Below are 17,591 nucleotides of genomic sequence, written 5' to 3'. Positions count from 1 at the left end.
AAGCGGCGTCACCGTCTCCAAGGAGTGGTTCGGGGCACCGGTTTCAAAGTCGCAGGGCGGGCCGAGTGGACTTCCGCTGCTGGCCTGGGGCTTCCCAGCCGTGTTGGCGTCGTCTTCTCCAACCCACGCCGCTCCGCGTAGAACGCCGCTCTCAGGCTGCCCTCCAGCTCCCGCGGCACTCTCCTAGGTGGCCCGACGAGACCCAGAGTGACCCGCGGGACGCCTGTATCGAGCAAGTCCTCTTCCCACCAGGGTGGGATTCGGTTGAACGTGGAACAGAATTCACCTGGCGCGCCCCCAGCAATCTTCAGTCTCTCTCCAGGGCCTGGGACTCGTCTGGGGCGCGGGGGAAGGAAGCGTGGCGGGGCTGTAGATGCCGCGTGAGTAGGATGCAGATTGCACCGCTGGAGCGCTTGACAACCAACCGAGCGTTGGCTTAGTTTTGTTTTCCCGCACAGCAAACTCTGTGTCTTTCAGAGGAAGGTAAAGGTGGTGAAAACTCCAAACTAAAATTGTATCGAAATGGCTACAGAAATCGACTTTCTGAGAGAGCAAAGTAAGCTCCATGTTTTTTTGAGACTTCATATTCACATACAATGTTTAATATCGTCGTCGTTGACCGACAAATCTTTTTTGAATGCTGGTTGGGTACATTTAAATTTGTAAAAATTTAAAGAAGTTAGTTGCAGGGAAAAAAAAAAGAGCTTGATGGTATACGTGAGGATGTGTGTATATTTAAGCAGAACCGTATGGTGGTACTTGTGGCTTACACAGAATTCTGCTAGACGCTAAACATGTTTGTTATGCTCCTCTCGTGCTCTGAAGATTAGAAGGCTAATGGCCAGCAAGAGTTTCCAAGTGTGCATTTAAAACCTAGGGGCCCAGCTCTCTGGCCATTTATTAAAAAGATGTTTATTGAACTCCTGTTTCTATTATGTACCAGACACTATAGAAGAACAGCTGCTGCAAAGATAAACAGGACAGTTTTTTACCTTAAGAATTTAATTTGGGGAGGGAAATGTATTCCAAAGTATATTGAAGTGGCAGCAACTGCTGGCTCTTTTGCCACAGTCTCAGGGATTGTTGGAATGATTAAATGAATATTAAAATGTGTAAAGGATTTAGAATAGTATCTGATACATTGTTAATTTATTGTTATGTAATAGTTAAATATTAACTGTTACACGATTATTATTAAAATATGTTCAAGGAAGGTGCTATTAGGCTGAAACGTGCAATACCAATATGAATTTAGTATATAAAAACTCTAGGCATCCCAAATAGAACAATATTGGCGACACTGAGGGCATTAGGAATATGCTTTGTTAAAGATTTGCAATAAGGCTGGTTTGAATGTAATATTGATGTAAATGGAATTGGAATATTTATATAGGGAAATGGCAAGTGCAGTCGAAGGAGTAGAAAGGGCTGGATGGTGAAGGGCCCTGTCTTCTCTGTGCTAAGGAGTTTGGACCACTGCATGGGTTATAGGAATTCAGTTGAGAGTGGCATGATCAAATTGTAATTTAGAAGGCCCAGTCTGATTTTTATGGGGAATGTGCATTATAGCAGAGTGCAGTTAGTTGACTACTGTCATCATTCAGATAAGAAGTAAACTAAGTTGGGCACAGGGAGATTGGGGATCAGGGGATTTGAAGGAAAGAGATAGAGGACGCTTCGTTTTTGCTTGAGCAACAGGGAAGTTAGGAAAAAGGTAGTAAGTCCCATTTTGGCAGCATTATAGACCAGTGGTTAAGAACTCAGTTAGCCTCTAGATTTAGTCTGTCTGGGCTCAGAGCCTACCTCTTTCCAGGTCTGTGACCTCGAGCAAGTTTCCTAGCTTTTCTGCACCTCAGTTTTCTCATTTGTGTAATGAGTATAAGAACACAAGAATCCTCTTGAAGTTCTGAGACTTAAATGAGATGATGAAAAAGCAGTGAGCATAGTGTCTGGCACATTTTAAGTGCATGGTATATGTTATCTAAAATAATTAATGACACTGTAATGACACAATAACATTAGCATTATTTCTTAGGTTTGTAGTGAGAATATCCCCATCCCATAAGAACAGCTAACTGGCCACCATAAGAGTGGTGTGGGACAGGAGTTGGTTGATGAGGAGTTTGGCTAGAGTCAGGAGAGTACTTGAAGCAGTGAGAAACTATTAATTTCATAAGAATGATCCAGCCAGAATTCTTAGATAAAACTGAGATCCAAATACCAGGGGGAAACAAATAAGACAACTGAAGCATAGTAACATTTTTTGAAAAATGAGTGGTATTTAATAGTTCCACAGAAGACAAGTGGAGTGCAAGAAGGAAATCTCAAGCAGAAGGAGCAGAAGAAGGAATGGTTCAAAGGCTTAAAATAACTGGTTTTATTCAGGGAATCAGAGCCTAGAATGGTAGCGTATGCATGAAGAGATAAGAATGAGAGTTGAGTGTCTGCGTTGCTCTGCTTTTTTCTTTAACTGGATTTTGCATGCCATTTGAAGGTGGTGGATTATTCCATTAAGTGACCCACCCAAATACCAGCCCAGATAAAGGTAGATGGTCTTCTTTCCACCTGCCTCTGACTTTTTCTACACTGATTTCTGTTGATCTCGATTGTCTCTTTGTTCCTTTTGAATTTGGGAGCCTAGGTCAAGACCATTTGTTTTGGTACTTCTCAACTGGCAACCCCACATGATATTTCCTCTGATAATTACTATTTCAGCTTTACATATCATAACAACAGGCAGCTCCACACTCAACCAGGCTACTAGTAGAGTAAGCTTGTAGCATATTTGCTGTGTACTGTTCTTCCACCTCTGTCTGGGAAAGATCAGTTAGTTTTTAGGAACCTGTTCAAAGAGGTACTTGTATTATCAATCTAAGGAACTAAGAATTCATTCATTAGTGGGGTGTGAGACTCACTGGCAGAGTGGTAATGGACTCATTTTTTTCTTTTCGTTCTCTTAACAGTGTTGGACCCAAACATTTTTAATTTTGATGAAATAATTCATCAATTTTTTCTTTTATGAATTGTGCTTTTGGTGTCATGTAAGAAATCATTGCCTAACCCAAGGTTGCAAAGATTTCTTTTATGTTTTCTTCTAGGAGTTTTATAGTTTTAGGTTTTACCTTTACATCTATGGTTCATAGAGTTAAAGTTTATACAAGGCATGAGGTAAGGATCCAGGCCACTTTTTTGCATTGGATGCCCAATTGGAAAAACTACCCTTTCTCCATTGAATTACTTTTGCTCCTTTGCAGTTGTTTATATATGTATGTATCTATTTATGAACTCTATTCTTTTCCACTGATTTATTTGTCTTATCTGGACACCAATATCCCGCTGTCTTAATTATATCAGCTTTATAGTACGTTTTAAAGTAAAATTGGTTCTTTTTTACCTCATTGATGTATTTCTTTAAATTTTCTCAGCTATACTTTGTAGTTTTTAATGTTTAGGTTTTGCACATCTTTTGTTAGATTTATGCCTGTGTATTGAAATTTTTGATACTACTGTAAGTGGTATTATTCTTTTACTTTCAGTTTCTGATTTTTCGTTGGTAGTATGTAGAAATAACATTTCTTTTTTATTATTATACTTTAAGTTCTGGGGTACATGTGCAGAACGTGCAGTTTTGTTACATAGGTATACATGTGCCATCGTGGTATGCTGCACCCATTAACCCGTCACCTACATTAGGTATTTCTGCTAATGTTATCCCTCCCTTAGTCCCCCACCCCCCAACAGGCCCCAGTGTGTGATGTTCCCCTCCCTGTGTCCACGTGTTCACCTTGTTCAGCTCCCACTTATGAGTGAGAACATGCAGTGTTTGGTTTTCTGTTCTTGTGATAGTTTGCTGAGAATGATGTTTCCAGCTTCATCCATGTCCCAGCAAAGGACATGAACTCATCCTTTTTTATGGCTTCATAATATTCCATGGTGTATATGTGCCACATTTTCTTTATCCAGTCTATCATTTATGGACATTTGGGTTTGTTCCAAGTCTTTGCTGTTGGGAATAGTGCCACAATAAACATACGTGTGCATGTGTCTTTATAGTAGAATGATTTATAATTCTTTGGGTATATACCCAGTAATGGGATTGCTGGGTCAAATGGTATTTCTGGTTCTAGATCCTTGAGGAATCGTCACACTGTCTTCCACAATGGCTGAACTAATTTACACTTGCATCAACAGTGTAAAAGCATTCCTATTTCTCCACATCCTCTCCAGCATCTGTTGTTTCCTGACTTTTTAATGATCGCCATTCTAACTGGCGTGAGATGGTATCTCATTGTCGTTTTGATTTGCATTTCTCTAATAACCAGTGATGATGAGCATTTTTTCATGTTTGTTGGCTGCATAAATATCTTCTTTTGAGAAGTGTCTGTTTATATACTTTGCCCACTTTTTGATGGGATTGTTTGCTTTTCTGTTGTAAATTTGTTTCTTTGTGGATATTAGACCTTTGTCAGATGGCTAGATTACAACAACTTTCTTCCATTCTGTAGGTTGCCTGTTCATTCTGATGATAGTTTTTTTTGCTGTGTAGAAGCTCTTCAGTTTAATTAGATTCCATTTGTCAGTTTTGGCTTTTTTTTGCCGTTGCTTTTGGTGTTTTAGACATTAAGTCTTTGCCTATGCCTACGTCCTGAATGGTATTGCCTAGGTTTTCTTCTAGGGTTTTTATAGTTTTAGGTCTTACATTTAAGTGTTTAATCCATCTTGAGGTGATTTTTGTATAAGGTGTAAGGAAGTGGTCCAGTTTCAGTTTTCTGAATATGGCTAGCCAGTTTTCCCAACACCATTTATTAAATAGGGAATCTTTTCCCCATTGCTTGTTTGTGTCATGTTTGTCAAATATCAGATGGCTGTAGATGTGTGGTGAGAAATAATGTTTTTTAATACTCTGCTCTGCAGCTTTGCCAAACTCATTCATTAGCTCTAGTAGTTTTGTAGAGTCTATCAGTAGTTTTATGTAGATAGTCTTGTCATCTGAAAATAAAAACAGTTTTATTTCTTTCTTTTCAATTTGGATGCCTTTTATTTGTTTTCCTTGCCTTATTGCAGTGACTAGAATCTCTGGTACAGTGTTGAACAGAAGTGATAGGAATACGCATCCATGTCCTGTTCCTGATCTTATGGGGAAGGCATTTATCTTTCAGAATTAGGTATGATACTAGTTGTAGGTTTTTCATAGATGTTCTTATGTTGAGAATGTTCCTTTCCATTCTTAATTTGCAGAGAGTTTTTATCAAAATGGATGCTGGATTTTTAAAAATGCTGTTCTGCATCCATTGAGATTATCAGATATTTTTTCATTTTTCATTTGTTAATAGAGTGAATTACATTGATTAATTTCAAATGTTAAAACCACCTTGCCTTTCTGGGATAAATTCTACTTGCTCATGATGTATAATCCTTTCTCGATTATTATTGAATTTTATTTTATAAATGTTTGCTTAAAATTTTAGTGTGTTCAGAAGCTTTTTTTTCTTTTTGGGACAGGATCTTCCTCTGTTACCCAGGCTGGAGTGCAATGGCACAGTCATGGCTCTTTGCAGCCTCAACCTCCTGGGCTCAAGCGATCCTTTTGCCTCAGCCTCTTGAGTAACTGGGACTGCAGGCACATGCCACCATATCTGGCTATTTTTTTTTTCTTTTTGTAGAGATAGGGTCTCCTTATGTTACCCAGGCTGGTCTTGAACTCCTGGGCTCAAGTGATCCTCTTGTCTCCCAAAGTGCTAGGATTATAGGCGTGAGCTATCATGCCCAACCTATGAAGCTTTTTTTCTTTTCTTTTTTTCTCCCCCCGCCCCACCATTTTTTTCTTTCTTGCGCAAGGATCTCACTGTCACCCAGGCTGGAGTTTAGTGGTACACTTGTAGCTCACTACAACCTGGAACTCCTAGGCTGAAACCTTCCACCTGCCTCAACCTCCTCAGTAGCTAGGACTATAGGCATGTGCCACTGCACCTGGCTAATATTTTTATTTTTATTTTTTTGTAGAAACCAGGTCTCCCTTTGTCACCCAGGCTGGTCTTGAACTCTTGGTTTTAGGCAATCCTCCCACTTCAGCCTCTTAAAGTGCCTTTTTTCCCCCCGCTTCCCAATATTTTTGTCTGGTTTTAATCTCAGGTAATGCCAGCCTCATAGAATTACTTGGAAAATATTTTGTACTCTTCAACTTTCTGTAAGAGTTTGTATAAAATGGTGTTATTTCTTCCTTAAATATTTGATAGAATTCACCAGTGAAGCCAACTGGACCTGAAGTTTTCTTTGTGAAAAAGTTTTAAAATACAAACTTAATTTCTTTAATAAATAAAGAGCTATTCAGTACTCTGTATTGTACTCGAGAAGAACCTCTACAGGTCTCACATTCCCTAGGGTTCTTTCTTTGTGCAGTCTTCTATACTTTGTCCTGCCAATTCTAGTTCGCTTAATCTCCACTACTTCTCAGCTCCACCTCTTAATAAGAGTCCAGTGATCTCCACTTGCATTTCCTCCCCCCGTATCATGGCCGTGGAAAGTCTCTTAAGTCATTAAGGTGGGGCAGTCATAGGGCTTACCTCATTTGTTTCATGTCTCTGATTATCATTGTCTGATGTCTAGTGTACTGTAAGACATTGATGATTTATTTTCTTGCTTTTTCATGTGTCAGGCAGAAAAGTGGTCCATGGTATTTCTTCTTGAGTATAAGCAGAAGTCCTATTCAAGTTATCCTACTTTTTGATGTCTTAAACTCAAGTATGTTACTCCTACTATAACTGTTCTTTGACCTCCTCAGACCTCTATCCTTTGAACCCTTCATTTTCTTTACATCCTTGACTGCTTCCTAGTTTGTTTTTACTGGTGTCTTTTACAGGCTGTAACCATTACCCATTAGTCCTTCTGCTCTTGTCAGTAATCTTAATGTGATTATGCCCCTGCTTCTCTATAGCTGATGCCCAGTAACACCTCATGCCATGATTGGTTTATTTTCCTTTACAATTCTCATACCCAATGCTGTACCTATAGATACCTATAGATAGCTCAACCCTCTGGATAAGTGCCTTCACAAATTCAAGGTTAACAGAGCTAGTAGGTGACTGAGCTGAGATTTGAACCCAGGCAGTCTAGTTTCAGTGTCTCTTTTCTTAACTACTACACAAAAAGCATACTTGCAAGAAAGGAGAACTGTAGACTTGTTTCACTTATGCATGTTGGAACTAAAATCCAAAATAAAATATTAGCAAATTGAAACTCAGTGAATGTGTATATGTGTGTGTGTATATATACATACATGCACCAGCATCTTCATATATTCAGGAAATGCAAAGTAAATAAGTGAGATAAGTACTTGTAGAATGAAGGAAATAACAGAATTTAAGTTACAGTAAAATTTTCTTCAGATTATAGTCAATCTATGAAGATTGAAAGTGTTTCCCTCATTATTAATACATAATTTACTTCTTACTCTATTTTAATTACTGAGGACGCAGATCTAGTTTTTTTCTTAATTGAAAACTCAGGGAAAAAAAGAGGTTTGTATTGTGATTAATAGTTTTTCTTTTTTTAAAATTTAGCTTTTATTTTAAGTTCACGGGTGCATGTGCAGGGTTGGTATATAGGTAAACTTTTGTCATGGGTGTTTGTTGTACAGATTATTTTGTCACCCAGGTATTAAGCCTAATACCCATTAGTTACTTGTCCTGATCCTCTCCCTTCTCCCACCCTTCACCCTCCAATAGGCCACAGTGTGTGTTGGTCCCCTCCATGTGTTCTCATCATTTAGTTCCCACTTATAATTGAGAACATGCCGTATTTGGTTTTCTGTTCCTGCATTAGTTTGCTAAGGATAATGGCCTCCAGCTCCATCCATATTCCTGCAAAGGACATGATCTCGTTGTTCTTTATGGCTGCATAGTATTCCATGGTATACATGTACCACATTTTCTTTAACCAGTCCACCATTGATGGGCATTAAGGTTGGTTTCATGTCTTTACTCTTATGAATAGTGTTGCAATGGACATACATGCTCATGTGTCTTTGTGGTGGAATGACTTATATTCCTTTGGATGTATACTCAGTAATGGGATTAAAGGGTTGAATGGTATTTCTGTTTTTAGGTGTTTGAGGAATTACCACACTGTCTTCCACAATGGTTGAACTAATTTCTGCTCCCACCAAAATGTATAAATGTTCCTTTTCCTCCACAACTTCACCAGCATCTGTTATTTTTTGACTTTTTAATAATAACCATTCTAACTGGTGTGAGATAGTATCTCACTGTGGTTTTGATTTACATTTCTCTAGTGATCAGTGATGTTGAGCTTTTTTTCGTATGCTTGCTGACCATATATATGTCTCCTTTTAAAAGGTGTCTGTTCATGAGCTTTGCCCACTTTTTAATGGTATTTTTTCTTGTAAATTTAAGTTCCTTATAGATGCTGAATATTAGACCTTTGTCAGATGCACAGTTTGCAGAAATTTTCTCCCACTCTGCAGCTTGTTCACTCTGTAGATAGTTTCCTTTGCTGTGCCAAAGCTCCTAATTTTAATTGGTTTCCATTTGTCAGTGTTTGCTTTTGTTGCAATTGCTTTTGGCATTTTTGCCATGAAACCTTTGCCTACTCCTATGTCCAGATGGTGTTGCCTAGGTTGTCTTCTGGAGTTTTTATAGTTTGGGGTTTTACATTTAAGTCTTTAATACATCTTGAGTTATTATTTATATATTGTGTAAGCAAGGAGTCCAGTTTCAGTCTTTTTTCATATGGCTTGCCAGTTATCCAAGCACCATTTAAAGTAGGGAATTCTTTCCCAATTGCTTGTTTTTGTCAGGTTTGTTGAAGATCAGATAGTTGTAGGTATGTGGCTGTAATTCTGTGTTCACTATTTTGTTCCATTGGCCTATGTGTCTGTTTTTTGCACCAGTACCATGCTGTTTTGGTTACTGTGGCCCTGTAGTGTAGTTCGAAGTCAGGAAACATGATACCTCCAGGTTTGTTCTTTTTGCTTAGAATTGCTTTGGCTATTCAGTCTCTTTTTTGGTTTCATATGAATTTTAAAGTTTTTTCCAGAGAAACACTCCATAGTTTTCTGTGTAGGAGTCTTAAACATCTTCTATTGTATTTATTCCTAGGCATTGATTTTTTTTATGGCACTATAAATAGCATCTTTTACTGTTTTCTAACTTTATGTTGCCAGTATCTAGAAATATAATTAATTTTTATATATTGACCTTGTATCTAACAACTTTGTAATCTTAATGATTGATTTTTAAGAATGTGGTTTTTTTGGATTAATCACATATGCACTTATAACTATGAATAATGATAGTTGTTTCATCCTTTCCAGCCTTTATACCTTTTAGATCTTTTACTTGTTTTACTGCATTAACTTTGACCTCCAATAGAGTGTTGAGTAAATGTCATAAGAATTTATCCTTATGTGATTCCTAATTCGGGGAAAGTTTTCAACATTTTTACTCATAAGTATGATGTTTGTTGTGTATTTTACATAAGCATTCATTATAATAACAGTGTTCCCTTATAGTCTTACTTTGCTAAGGCTTTATTATGAATATATCTTGAATTTCATCAGATGTTCTTTAAAAATAACTTTGAGATGAACATAGTTTTTATCATTTTATGCTAGTTTATTTTCAATTTCTTTATTTTCTGGGCTTATCTTTATTTACTCCACTTGGCTTTCTTTGAATTTAATTTGGTGCTGTTTTTCTAAATTCTTGGAATGCATTTGTAACTTCAGACTTTTTCTCTAGTATATGCAATTAAAGCTACAGATTTTTAAGAAAGTTTTGAGGTATCACATTTTCACTATTGTTCACTTCAAAATACTTTAAAATTTATTTTGTAATTCCTCCTGAGATCTTTCTTCTTCTTCTTCTCCTTCTCCTTCTTTTTTTTTTTTTTTTTCTTTTTTGAGATAGAGTCTTGCTCTGTTGCCCAGGCTGGAGCGTAGTGCAATCACAGCTCACTGTAGCCTCAAACTCCTAGGCTCAAGTGATTTCCTGCTTTGGCCTGCCAAAGCAGTGAGATAACAGGCATGAGCTACCATGCCTGGCCAAAAGTGATTTCTGAACTTCCAAACATATAGAGGATATAGAGGATTTTCCTTTTTTTGTTGTTGTTGTTGTTGTTGTTGTTTTTGGTTCTTGATACCAACTTTATTGTGCTGTTGTAAGGTAACATACTGTCTTTGGTTTCAGCCCTTTGAACATTATCGAGACTTTCTGTTACCAGTAAATAATCAACATTAAATGTTCTGTGTGATCCTGAAAAGAATGTGTGATTGCAAATTTATTGGGTACTATTTTGTATGTATGTTACTTTTCTTGATGTAAATAAAAATATGGTCTTGTTATTTCTTTTTTTTTTCTTTCTCTTTTCTTCTTCTTTTTTTTTTTTAGAGTCTCACTCTGTCACCCAGGCTGGGGTGCAGTGGTGCGGTCTTGCCTCACTACAACCTCTGCCTCCCAGGTACAAGTGATTCTCCTGCCTCAGCCTCCCAAGTAGCTGGGATTACAGGCATGTGCCACTACACTCGGCTGATTTTTGTAGTTTTAGTAGAGATGGGGTTTTGCCGTGTTGGCCAGGGTGGTCTTGAACTCCCGACCTCAAGTGATCCACCTGCCTTAGTCTCCCAAAATGCTAGGATTACAGGCATGAGCCACCAGGCCTGGGCTGGCCTTGTTATTACCAGGACCTCTCACCTTTATTCTGGTGAATAAAGGTCTTCCCCCATTGTCTCTTACCCATTCCTGTTTCATTTGGATTCTTTGTCCTGCAATTTCTCCTCAAGGTGGAGGTTTGTCCTGGAAGAGTTTCAAAATTTCAATTGGTTTTAAGAATTCTAAAAGATATGACTATAGCTTATCTTCCCAATGCTTCTCAATTTTTGTAGCAGGAATAAGATGTGGAGAATATATTTTACTTTCATTAACCCGAAGAGCACGCCAGCAGAGACTGAGAATTCATGTTTATGAAATCAGAAAAGGTAGTTCTTTGCAGATGTTATTTTTTTTTTTACTTTGGCAGTGATTAGTTGGCTTAGATATAGAAAAGGGCCTATTTTCAAGTTTTAAAATGGTGTATTGAAATTGATGATTCATATTCTCTTGAGAAGCAGTGGAGACTAGCCCATTTTGCATCGGATATATCAAATGATTACTGTATTTCTAGTTTTAAAGAATTGAACATTACTCAATGAACTGAAATCTGTTCTCCCCCTTGTTTCAGATCAAAGACTAAATGAAGATTTTAGGCGGTATCAAATGGAAAATTTTTCTAAATATTCATCTGTACAGGTATGTAAATTATAAATTCTACTTGGGAATATTCTCATGTGAAGTTGCCTACAGCACTTTGAAACTTGGCTTACAACTTTGACTCCTGTAATGGGAAAGCTTGTTTTTGCTTAATGAAAGTAAATCTTTTGTCAATAGAAATTGCCCTTTTCCCCCAACCAGAGTTGGAGCTTATATATTATATATGATATATAAAATGTCTGAGTTCTAAAATGAGAATTCATTCAAATTTTGAAACATCCTAAAATTGTTTCTCAATATACATCTAGTTCTGTGTTTTAATTCTGTGCATTCTCATAAATTATGACAGAAGCATAAACTAATGCAAATTGTAAATAATATATGGTTTTTTGAAAATGTCTTTTTTCTTTGGTTGTCATATCTTCTTATTTAAATATTGTGTTTAAAAAATTCTTTAGCCAGAAAGGTATAATTATTGGTGGACTTTGCATTACAGAATATTTAAAGGAAGGTAATGACTCATAGGTTAGTGGTGACTCTATAGAAGCAAATAGGAGTGTTTTGCTTTTACATAAATGCATTTTATAATTAGAACTTAATTTGGTTTGGATCTGTGTCCCCGCCCAAATCTCATATGGAATTGTAACCTCAAGTGTTGGAGGAGGGGGCCTGGTGGAAGGTGATTGGATCATGGGTGCAAATTTCCCCCTTTCCCTTCTCATGATAGTGAGTGAGTTCTCATGAGATCTGGTGGTCTTAAGTGTGTAACATCTCCCCATTCTCTCTCTTCCTCCTGCTCTGGCCATGTAAGACATTCCTGCTTCCCCTTCATCTTCCACCATGATTAAACATTTCCTGAGGCTTCCCCAGCCATGCTTCCTGTACAGCCTCTGTTGGGGAAACCAGCCCCACACCACCTGGCGGGTACCCTGAGTTCAGCGGAGACAAAGGAGTTAGAAAGAGTCAGAATAAGCATTTAAAAGGTGGGTTCAGGGGACCGGAACATTGGAGGCTTGCTCATGGCCCAGAGCTCTTCTCCGCCTAATTTATTGGTTTACAAGATCTTTGTTCTTAGGGCAGATGGGAGGGGTAGGAAGCGATGAGGAAAAGGATTAATCAATGAAGGAGTACTCGTGAGTCATTCAATAAGATATATAGCAGTGGCAGGTTTCTGTGAATTTCCTTGAGCAAAGGTGTGTGTCTAAACTACTTAAGATCTTTTAACTTATAGGGATTGAAACAAGTGGGAGTGGGTCTCAGGAGGAGCCAAGATGTTTGATTATACTCCACTGCTTCAAGGGAGTGTTATCTCCCTGAGCAACCTGTGGAATGCCGCTGAGCTATTATGCTCTCAGGGCATAAAGATATGAAGGCAATAAGGAGACTCTTCTCCTCAGAGGCTCCCCATGGCTCCCCATAGGTGTCTCATACAAGGGAGACCAACTCATCTGGCACCGCAGAACCATGAGCCAACTAAATCTTTTTTCTTTATAAATTACCCAGTCTCAGATGTTTATAGTATTGTGAGATTGGATTGATATAGAAAATTTGTACCAGTGAATGGACATTGGTATAAAGATACCTGAAAATGTGGAAGCGACTTTGGAACTGCATAATGGGCAGAGGTTGGAACAGTTTGGAGGGCCCAGAAGAAGACAGGAAGATGAAGGAAAGCTTGGAATTTCCAAGAGACTTGTTGAATGGTTGTGACCCAAATGCTCATAGTGATATGTATAGTAATGTCTAGGCTGAGGAGGTCTTAGATGGAGAAGAGGAACTTACTGGGAACTAGGGTAAAGGTCACTCTTGCCATGTTGTAGAAAGAGACTGGCAGCTTTGTGCCCCTGCTCTAGGGATCTGTGGAACTTTAAAACACATATGTGTTTGCAAAGAGATGGTCTGAAACTGGAACTTATATTTAAAAGGGAAGTAGAGCATAATAGTTTGGAAAGTTTACAGCCTGACCATGTGATAGAAAAGAAAAACTCAGTTTCTGGGGAGAAATTGAAGCTGGCTGTAGAAATTTGCAAAAGTATAATAAAATATTTAAAAATAAAAATAAAAAAGAGGAGCTGAATGCCTAAGACAATGAGGAAGATGCCTCAAAGCATTTTGGGGCCATTCACCACAGCCCCTACCATCGCAGGCCTGCAGCCATTAGAGGGAAGAATGGTTTTGTGGGGCAGGCCCAGGGCCCCACTGCCCTGCAGAGCCTCAGGACATTGCTCCCTGTGTCCCAGCTGCTTCAGCTCCAGCTGTGGCTAAAAGGGTCCCAGATAACATCTCAGTCAACTGCTCCAGAGGGTGGAACCCATAAGTCTTGGCAGCTTCCACATGGTATTAAGCCTGTGGGTCGCAGAGGACAAGAGTTGAGGCCTGGAAGCTTCTGCCTGGATTTCAGAGGATGTATGGAAATGCCTGGATGTCCACACAGAAGCCTGCTGCAGGGGTACAGCCCTCATGGAGAACCTCTGCTAGGGCAGTGCAGAGAGGAAATGTAGGGCTGGAGCCCCCACACAGAATCCACACACTGGACACTGACTAGTGGGGCTGTGAGAAGGGAGCTACCATCCTCCAGACCAAAGAATGGTAGGTCCACCAACTTGCACTATATGCCTGGAAAAGCCTTAGGCACTCAATGCCAGACTGTGAAAGCAGCTGCAGGGAAAGTACCCCTGCAGGGCAACAGGGGCAGAGCTGCCCAAGGCTGTGGGAGCCGACCCCTTACATCAGTGTTGCCTAGATGTGAGACATGGAGTCAAAGGAAATTATTTTGGGCCCCTAAGATTTAATGGCTGCCCTTCTGGGTTTTGGACATGCCCTAGGGCCTGTAGACCCTGTCTTTTGATCACTGTCTCCCTTTTGGAAAGGGAGTATTTACCCAATTCTATACCTTCGTTGTATCTTGGAAGTAACTAACTTGTTTTTTATTTTACAGGGTCATAGGCAGAAAGGTCTTGCCTTGTCTCAGATGAGACTTTGGACTGTGGACTTTTGAGTTAGTGCTGAAATGAGTTAAGACTTGGGGCACTGTTGAGAAGGGATATGAGATTTGGGAAGGGCCGAAGGTGGAGCGATACACTTTGGATTTGTGTCCCCGCCCAAATCTCATGTCAAATTGTAATCTCCAGTGTTGGAGGAGAGCCCTGGTGGGAGGTGATTGGATCATGGGGGTGAATTTTCTCCTTGCTGTTCTCGTGATAGTGAGTGAGATCTCATGAAATCTGCTTGTTTATAAATGGGTAGTACCTCCCCCTTCTCTCTTCCTCCTGCTCCAGTCATGTAAGACGTGCCTGCTTTCCCTTCACCTTCTGCGTTCTGAAAGTTTCCTGAGGTCTCTCTAGCCAGGCTTCCTGTACAGCTTGTGGAACAATTAGCCGATTAAGCCTCTTTTTGTAAATCACCTAGTCTTATGTATTTCCTTATAGCACTACAAGAATGGACTAATGCAGAACTAAAATTGTTTTCAAGGTATTAAAAGTGAAGATCTTGTTTTTAGTATGAAAAAGGAATAGTTTATTTGGTTGGCTTGAATACTTATTCTTATAGATTTTTTTAATGTATATTCAATATTTAGCTGACTGCTCTATGCTTTTATTTCCAAAGACCAGATTCAGTCCACAGAGTCTTGAAGCTATCCATTCACTATTTACTGTTATAACCATATTATTTTTATTATAATGTATAATTTTTATGCATGCTTAATAATTGTAATAATTTAAGTGATAGAAAATCTTTCATATTCCAACAGCTTTTAAATTTTGTTCAGAATCTTAAGATTTTTGCTTCTGTTTAGTGTCTTGTGGAATAGGCCTGAACAAAAGAGTAAAAAAAAAAATTTATTTTAAAACCGCAGATGACTCTGGGCATGGTAGTGCATCGTATCTGTGGAAAGCTATGGTTGACTTGATTATGAAAGATGGTTTTAACAGATAGCATAATGGTGATTCTAGCCTTTCAGATGCACCTGCATTATGCATTGTGATTATACTAATTAAAGCTCAAGAGTAGCAGACCTAGTAGAGACAAATCTTCCTTTACAAGAGTGTCCTCTTTGGAAGAATTATAACTGCTTTACTTTTCTGAAGCTAACCATTCTTCTCTTATGTGTGCTATTCTTGTTGTTTTGCAACCAAATCTTGTTCCCTATCTCTTTAGTGGTAACATACTCTTACTGCATAGGAGTCCTCTGCCATCCTCCATATCTTCAGAACATGTTGCTGTTTCCAGACTCCCATCCCCATGGACCTTGCTTTTCACTGCATGTTTTGCAATAATAAGAGAGGAGATGATATGACAGCATGAGAAGGAGATTAATCTGCTTTCTAGCAATAATGCCCATATCCTTGACCATATGTAGTGCATCCCTAGAGGGTTCTTTACTTCAGATATATTACTTCAGTTTCTGAAAAAATGTTCAAGAGAATTTTTGTTTTTAGTTTGTTTTCTGTATGTTTTATAGTAAAGGAAGAAGTAGAAGGAAACCATTATCAGTGGGTATGTGGGATCCAGGAGTGCTAACTCATGTATCTTATCGCTGTAACTTAGTTGTTGCTGCTAGCAACAGAAATCCTTTATAAATTTGTGTTTCTCCTTTTTGTTTAGCCATGTTTTCCAGATACCTAGAACAGTTTGGTCAGTAGGCATTTGATAAATATTTGTTGAGTGAATGAAACAACTATGTTCTTCCTCTTTTTCCTTCCCTCCTACCCACTTATCTTCCAACATGATTTCAACTCTCTGTGTCAAATATAGTGAAAGTCATGGAGATATGAAAAGTCATGGTCAACTTGGGAAATACAAGTAGTACTTACTTTTTAGTTTTATTTTTCAAGATAAAGTCCTAAAGTCCTTACAGTGGGTGTCATAAAATTGCCAGGAGTTGTGTTAAAGGAACATACTTTATTGAGTCTTTTTATGACACTGGAAAAACAAAGCAACAGGAGTTTGATATTTATTTCTTGTATTTTAAGCTGGAACTTGAAACTTGATTTTCTATATAAACTTTGTTAGGTGTAATGGTGAAAATTATTTAGTACAATCATTACATAATGATCATTTAGGCTTGCTTTGGATCAAAGTAAGTTCTGAATAGCCTTAAGATAACCATTTTGAAGCTTATTGTTCTTAGGGAACTATGTTACCTTTATGATAACTAACTATACTTTATATAAATTTTGTAGACATAGCCTGAAATTTGAAGTCTTCCAATGTGTTGAATAGCTTATATATTTAATATATTAAATATTTGGCTCATTATACTTTCATAATTCAATCATCTGCTCCCTTTGTTACAATTGTATGTAACTTTTAAACGATATTTTAAATAGCTGGTTTCTTGAATGATTTTTTTCAGAGTTGTGAAATTCAGTTGTCTTTGATTATTTTGTGTTTTCTGTATAAGTAAAAAGTATTTCAAGTGGCATTGCTCTCTGAATTACAGTAGTTGGCACTAGGTGACAAATATTCAAGATTAGAAAAAGATTTTGCTCAAGAAGCTAAGTGGAAAATTTCCCTTTTTCCCCGTCCTTTAGTCCATTTTTTTTTTTCCTTGAATACTTGCTTTGTTTTCATACCTAGGCTAATTGAATCCTCTTTGTTATCTATGCCACACCGGTACATGTGTCTACTGAGGGGGCTGAGGTTAGTGCTTTGATCTCTTGGTACTTGCTGAGGGGACAGGATGGAATACTAAAAATAAGTTTATTTTCTCTGAAAGCTCGCCTAAAAATATTTTCTTCTTCTAGCTTGGGAATTCTCTTTCTACTCATTACCCTCTGTACCCAAAATTAAAACAAATAAATATTGAGATAGTCTGCTGGGGTATAAAAGGAGATACATAAGCTAGAATAAAAAAAAAGGGAGGAATACATATAAAAGCATAGTGCCAAAGAGGTATGAGTTGGCTATGGAGGGGAAAGACATCATAGTCCAAATATATTCACTTATTCAACAAACATTAATACACTCATTTAATGAATTTTGAGTTCATGCCTATGTTAGGTAAACTCTGGGGACAGGACTATGAATAACATAGACAAAGGATCCTCCTTCAGTAGAAGATATATGAATGAATGAAAGAGATGTGAATAAATGAATGAAATAATTAAAATTATAGTATCCTATGAAAGAAGCAGGGTGCTGAGATAGAAATTAATATGTGTATTGTTGTGGAGGTGATGGTGGTAGAGACCTATTTTTGATAGAAAGGTCATAGGAGACCAAGAAGGAGCCTTGAGGCCCGAAAGAATTTGACATGTCTTGTACAATGTATAGGAGTTTGTGCCAACTGTCATAAAAAAATATTTATTTGAAAATTATATTAAA

General features: G+C 38.1%; 1 protein-coding gene across 14 annotated transcripts in view; it reads left to right on the top strand.

The window, feature by feature from the left end:
- Nucleotides 1-7: 7 nt before the first annotated feature.
- The window catches only part of SCLT1 (sodium channel and clathrin linker 1), a 205,825-nt gene continuing 188,241 nt past the window's right edge, over nt 8-17,591 (top strand). For all 14 annotated transcript variants that reach the window (XR_012435099.1, XR_012435096.1, XR_012435095.1 and 11 more), the window contains exons 1-2: nt 8-556; nt 11,236-11,303. Coding sequence is in view for 6 of the 14 variants with exons in the window: in XM_005555908.5 (XP_005555965.3) it covers nt 523-556; nt 11,236-11,303 (102 nt within the window). In the remaining 8 variants the exon portion in view is untranslated. The remainder of the gene's footprint in view (nt 557-11,235; nt 11,304-17,591) is intronic.

The sequence above is a fragment of the Macaca fascicularis genome, chromosome 5 (genome assembly GCF_037993035.2).
Source record: "Macaca fascicularis isolate 582-1 chromosome 5, T2T-MFA8v1.1".
In the NCBI taxonomy this organism is placed as follows: Eukaryota; Metazoa; Chordata; class Mammalia; order Primates; family Cercopithecidae; genus Macaca; species Macaca fascicularis.
This window is presented reverse-complemented; position numbering and strand designations above follow the sequence as displayed.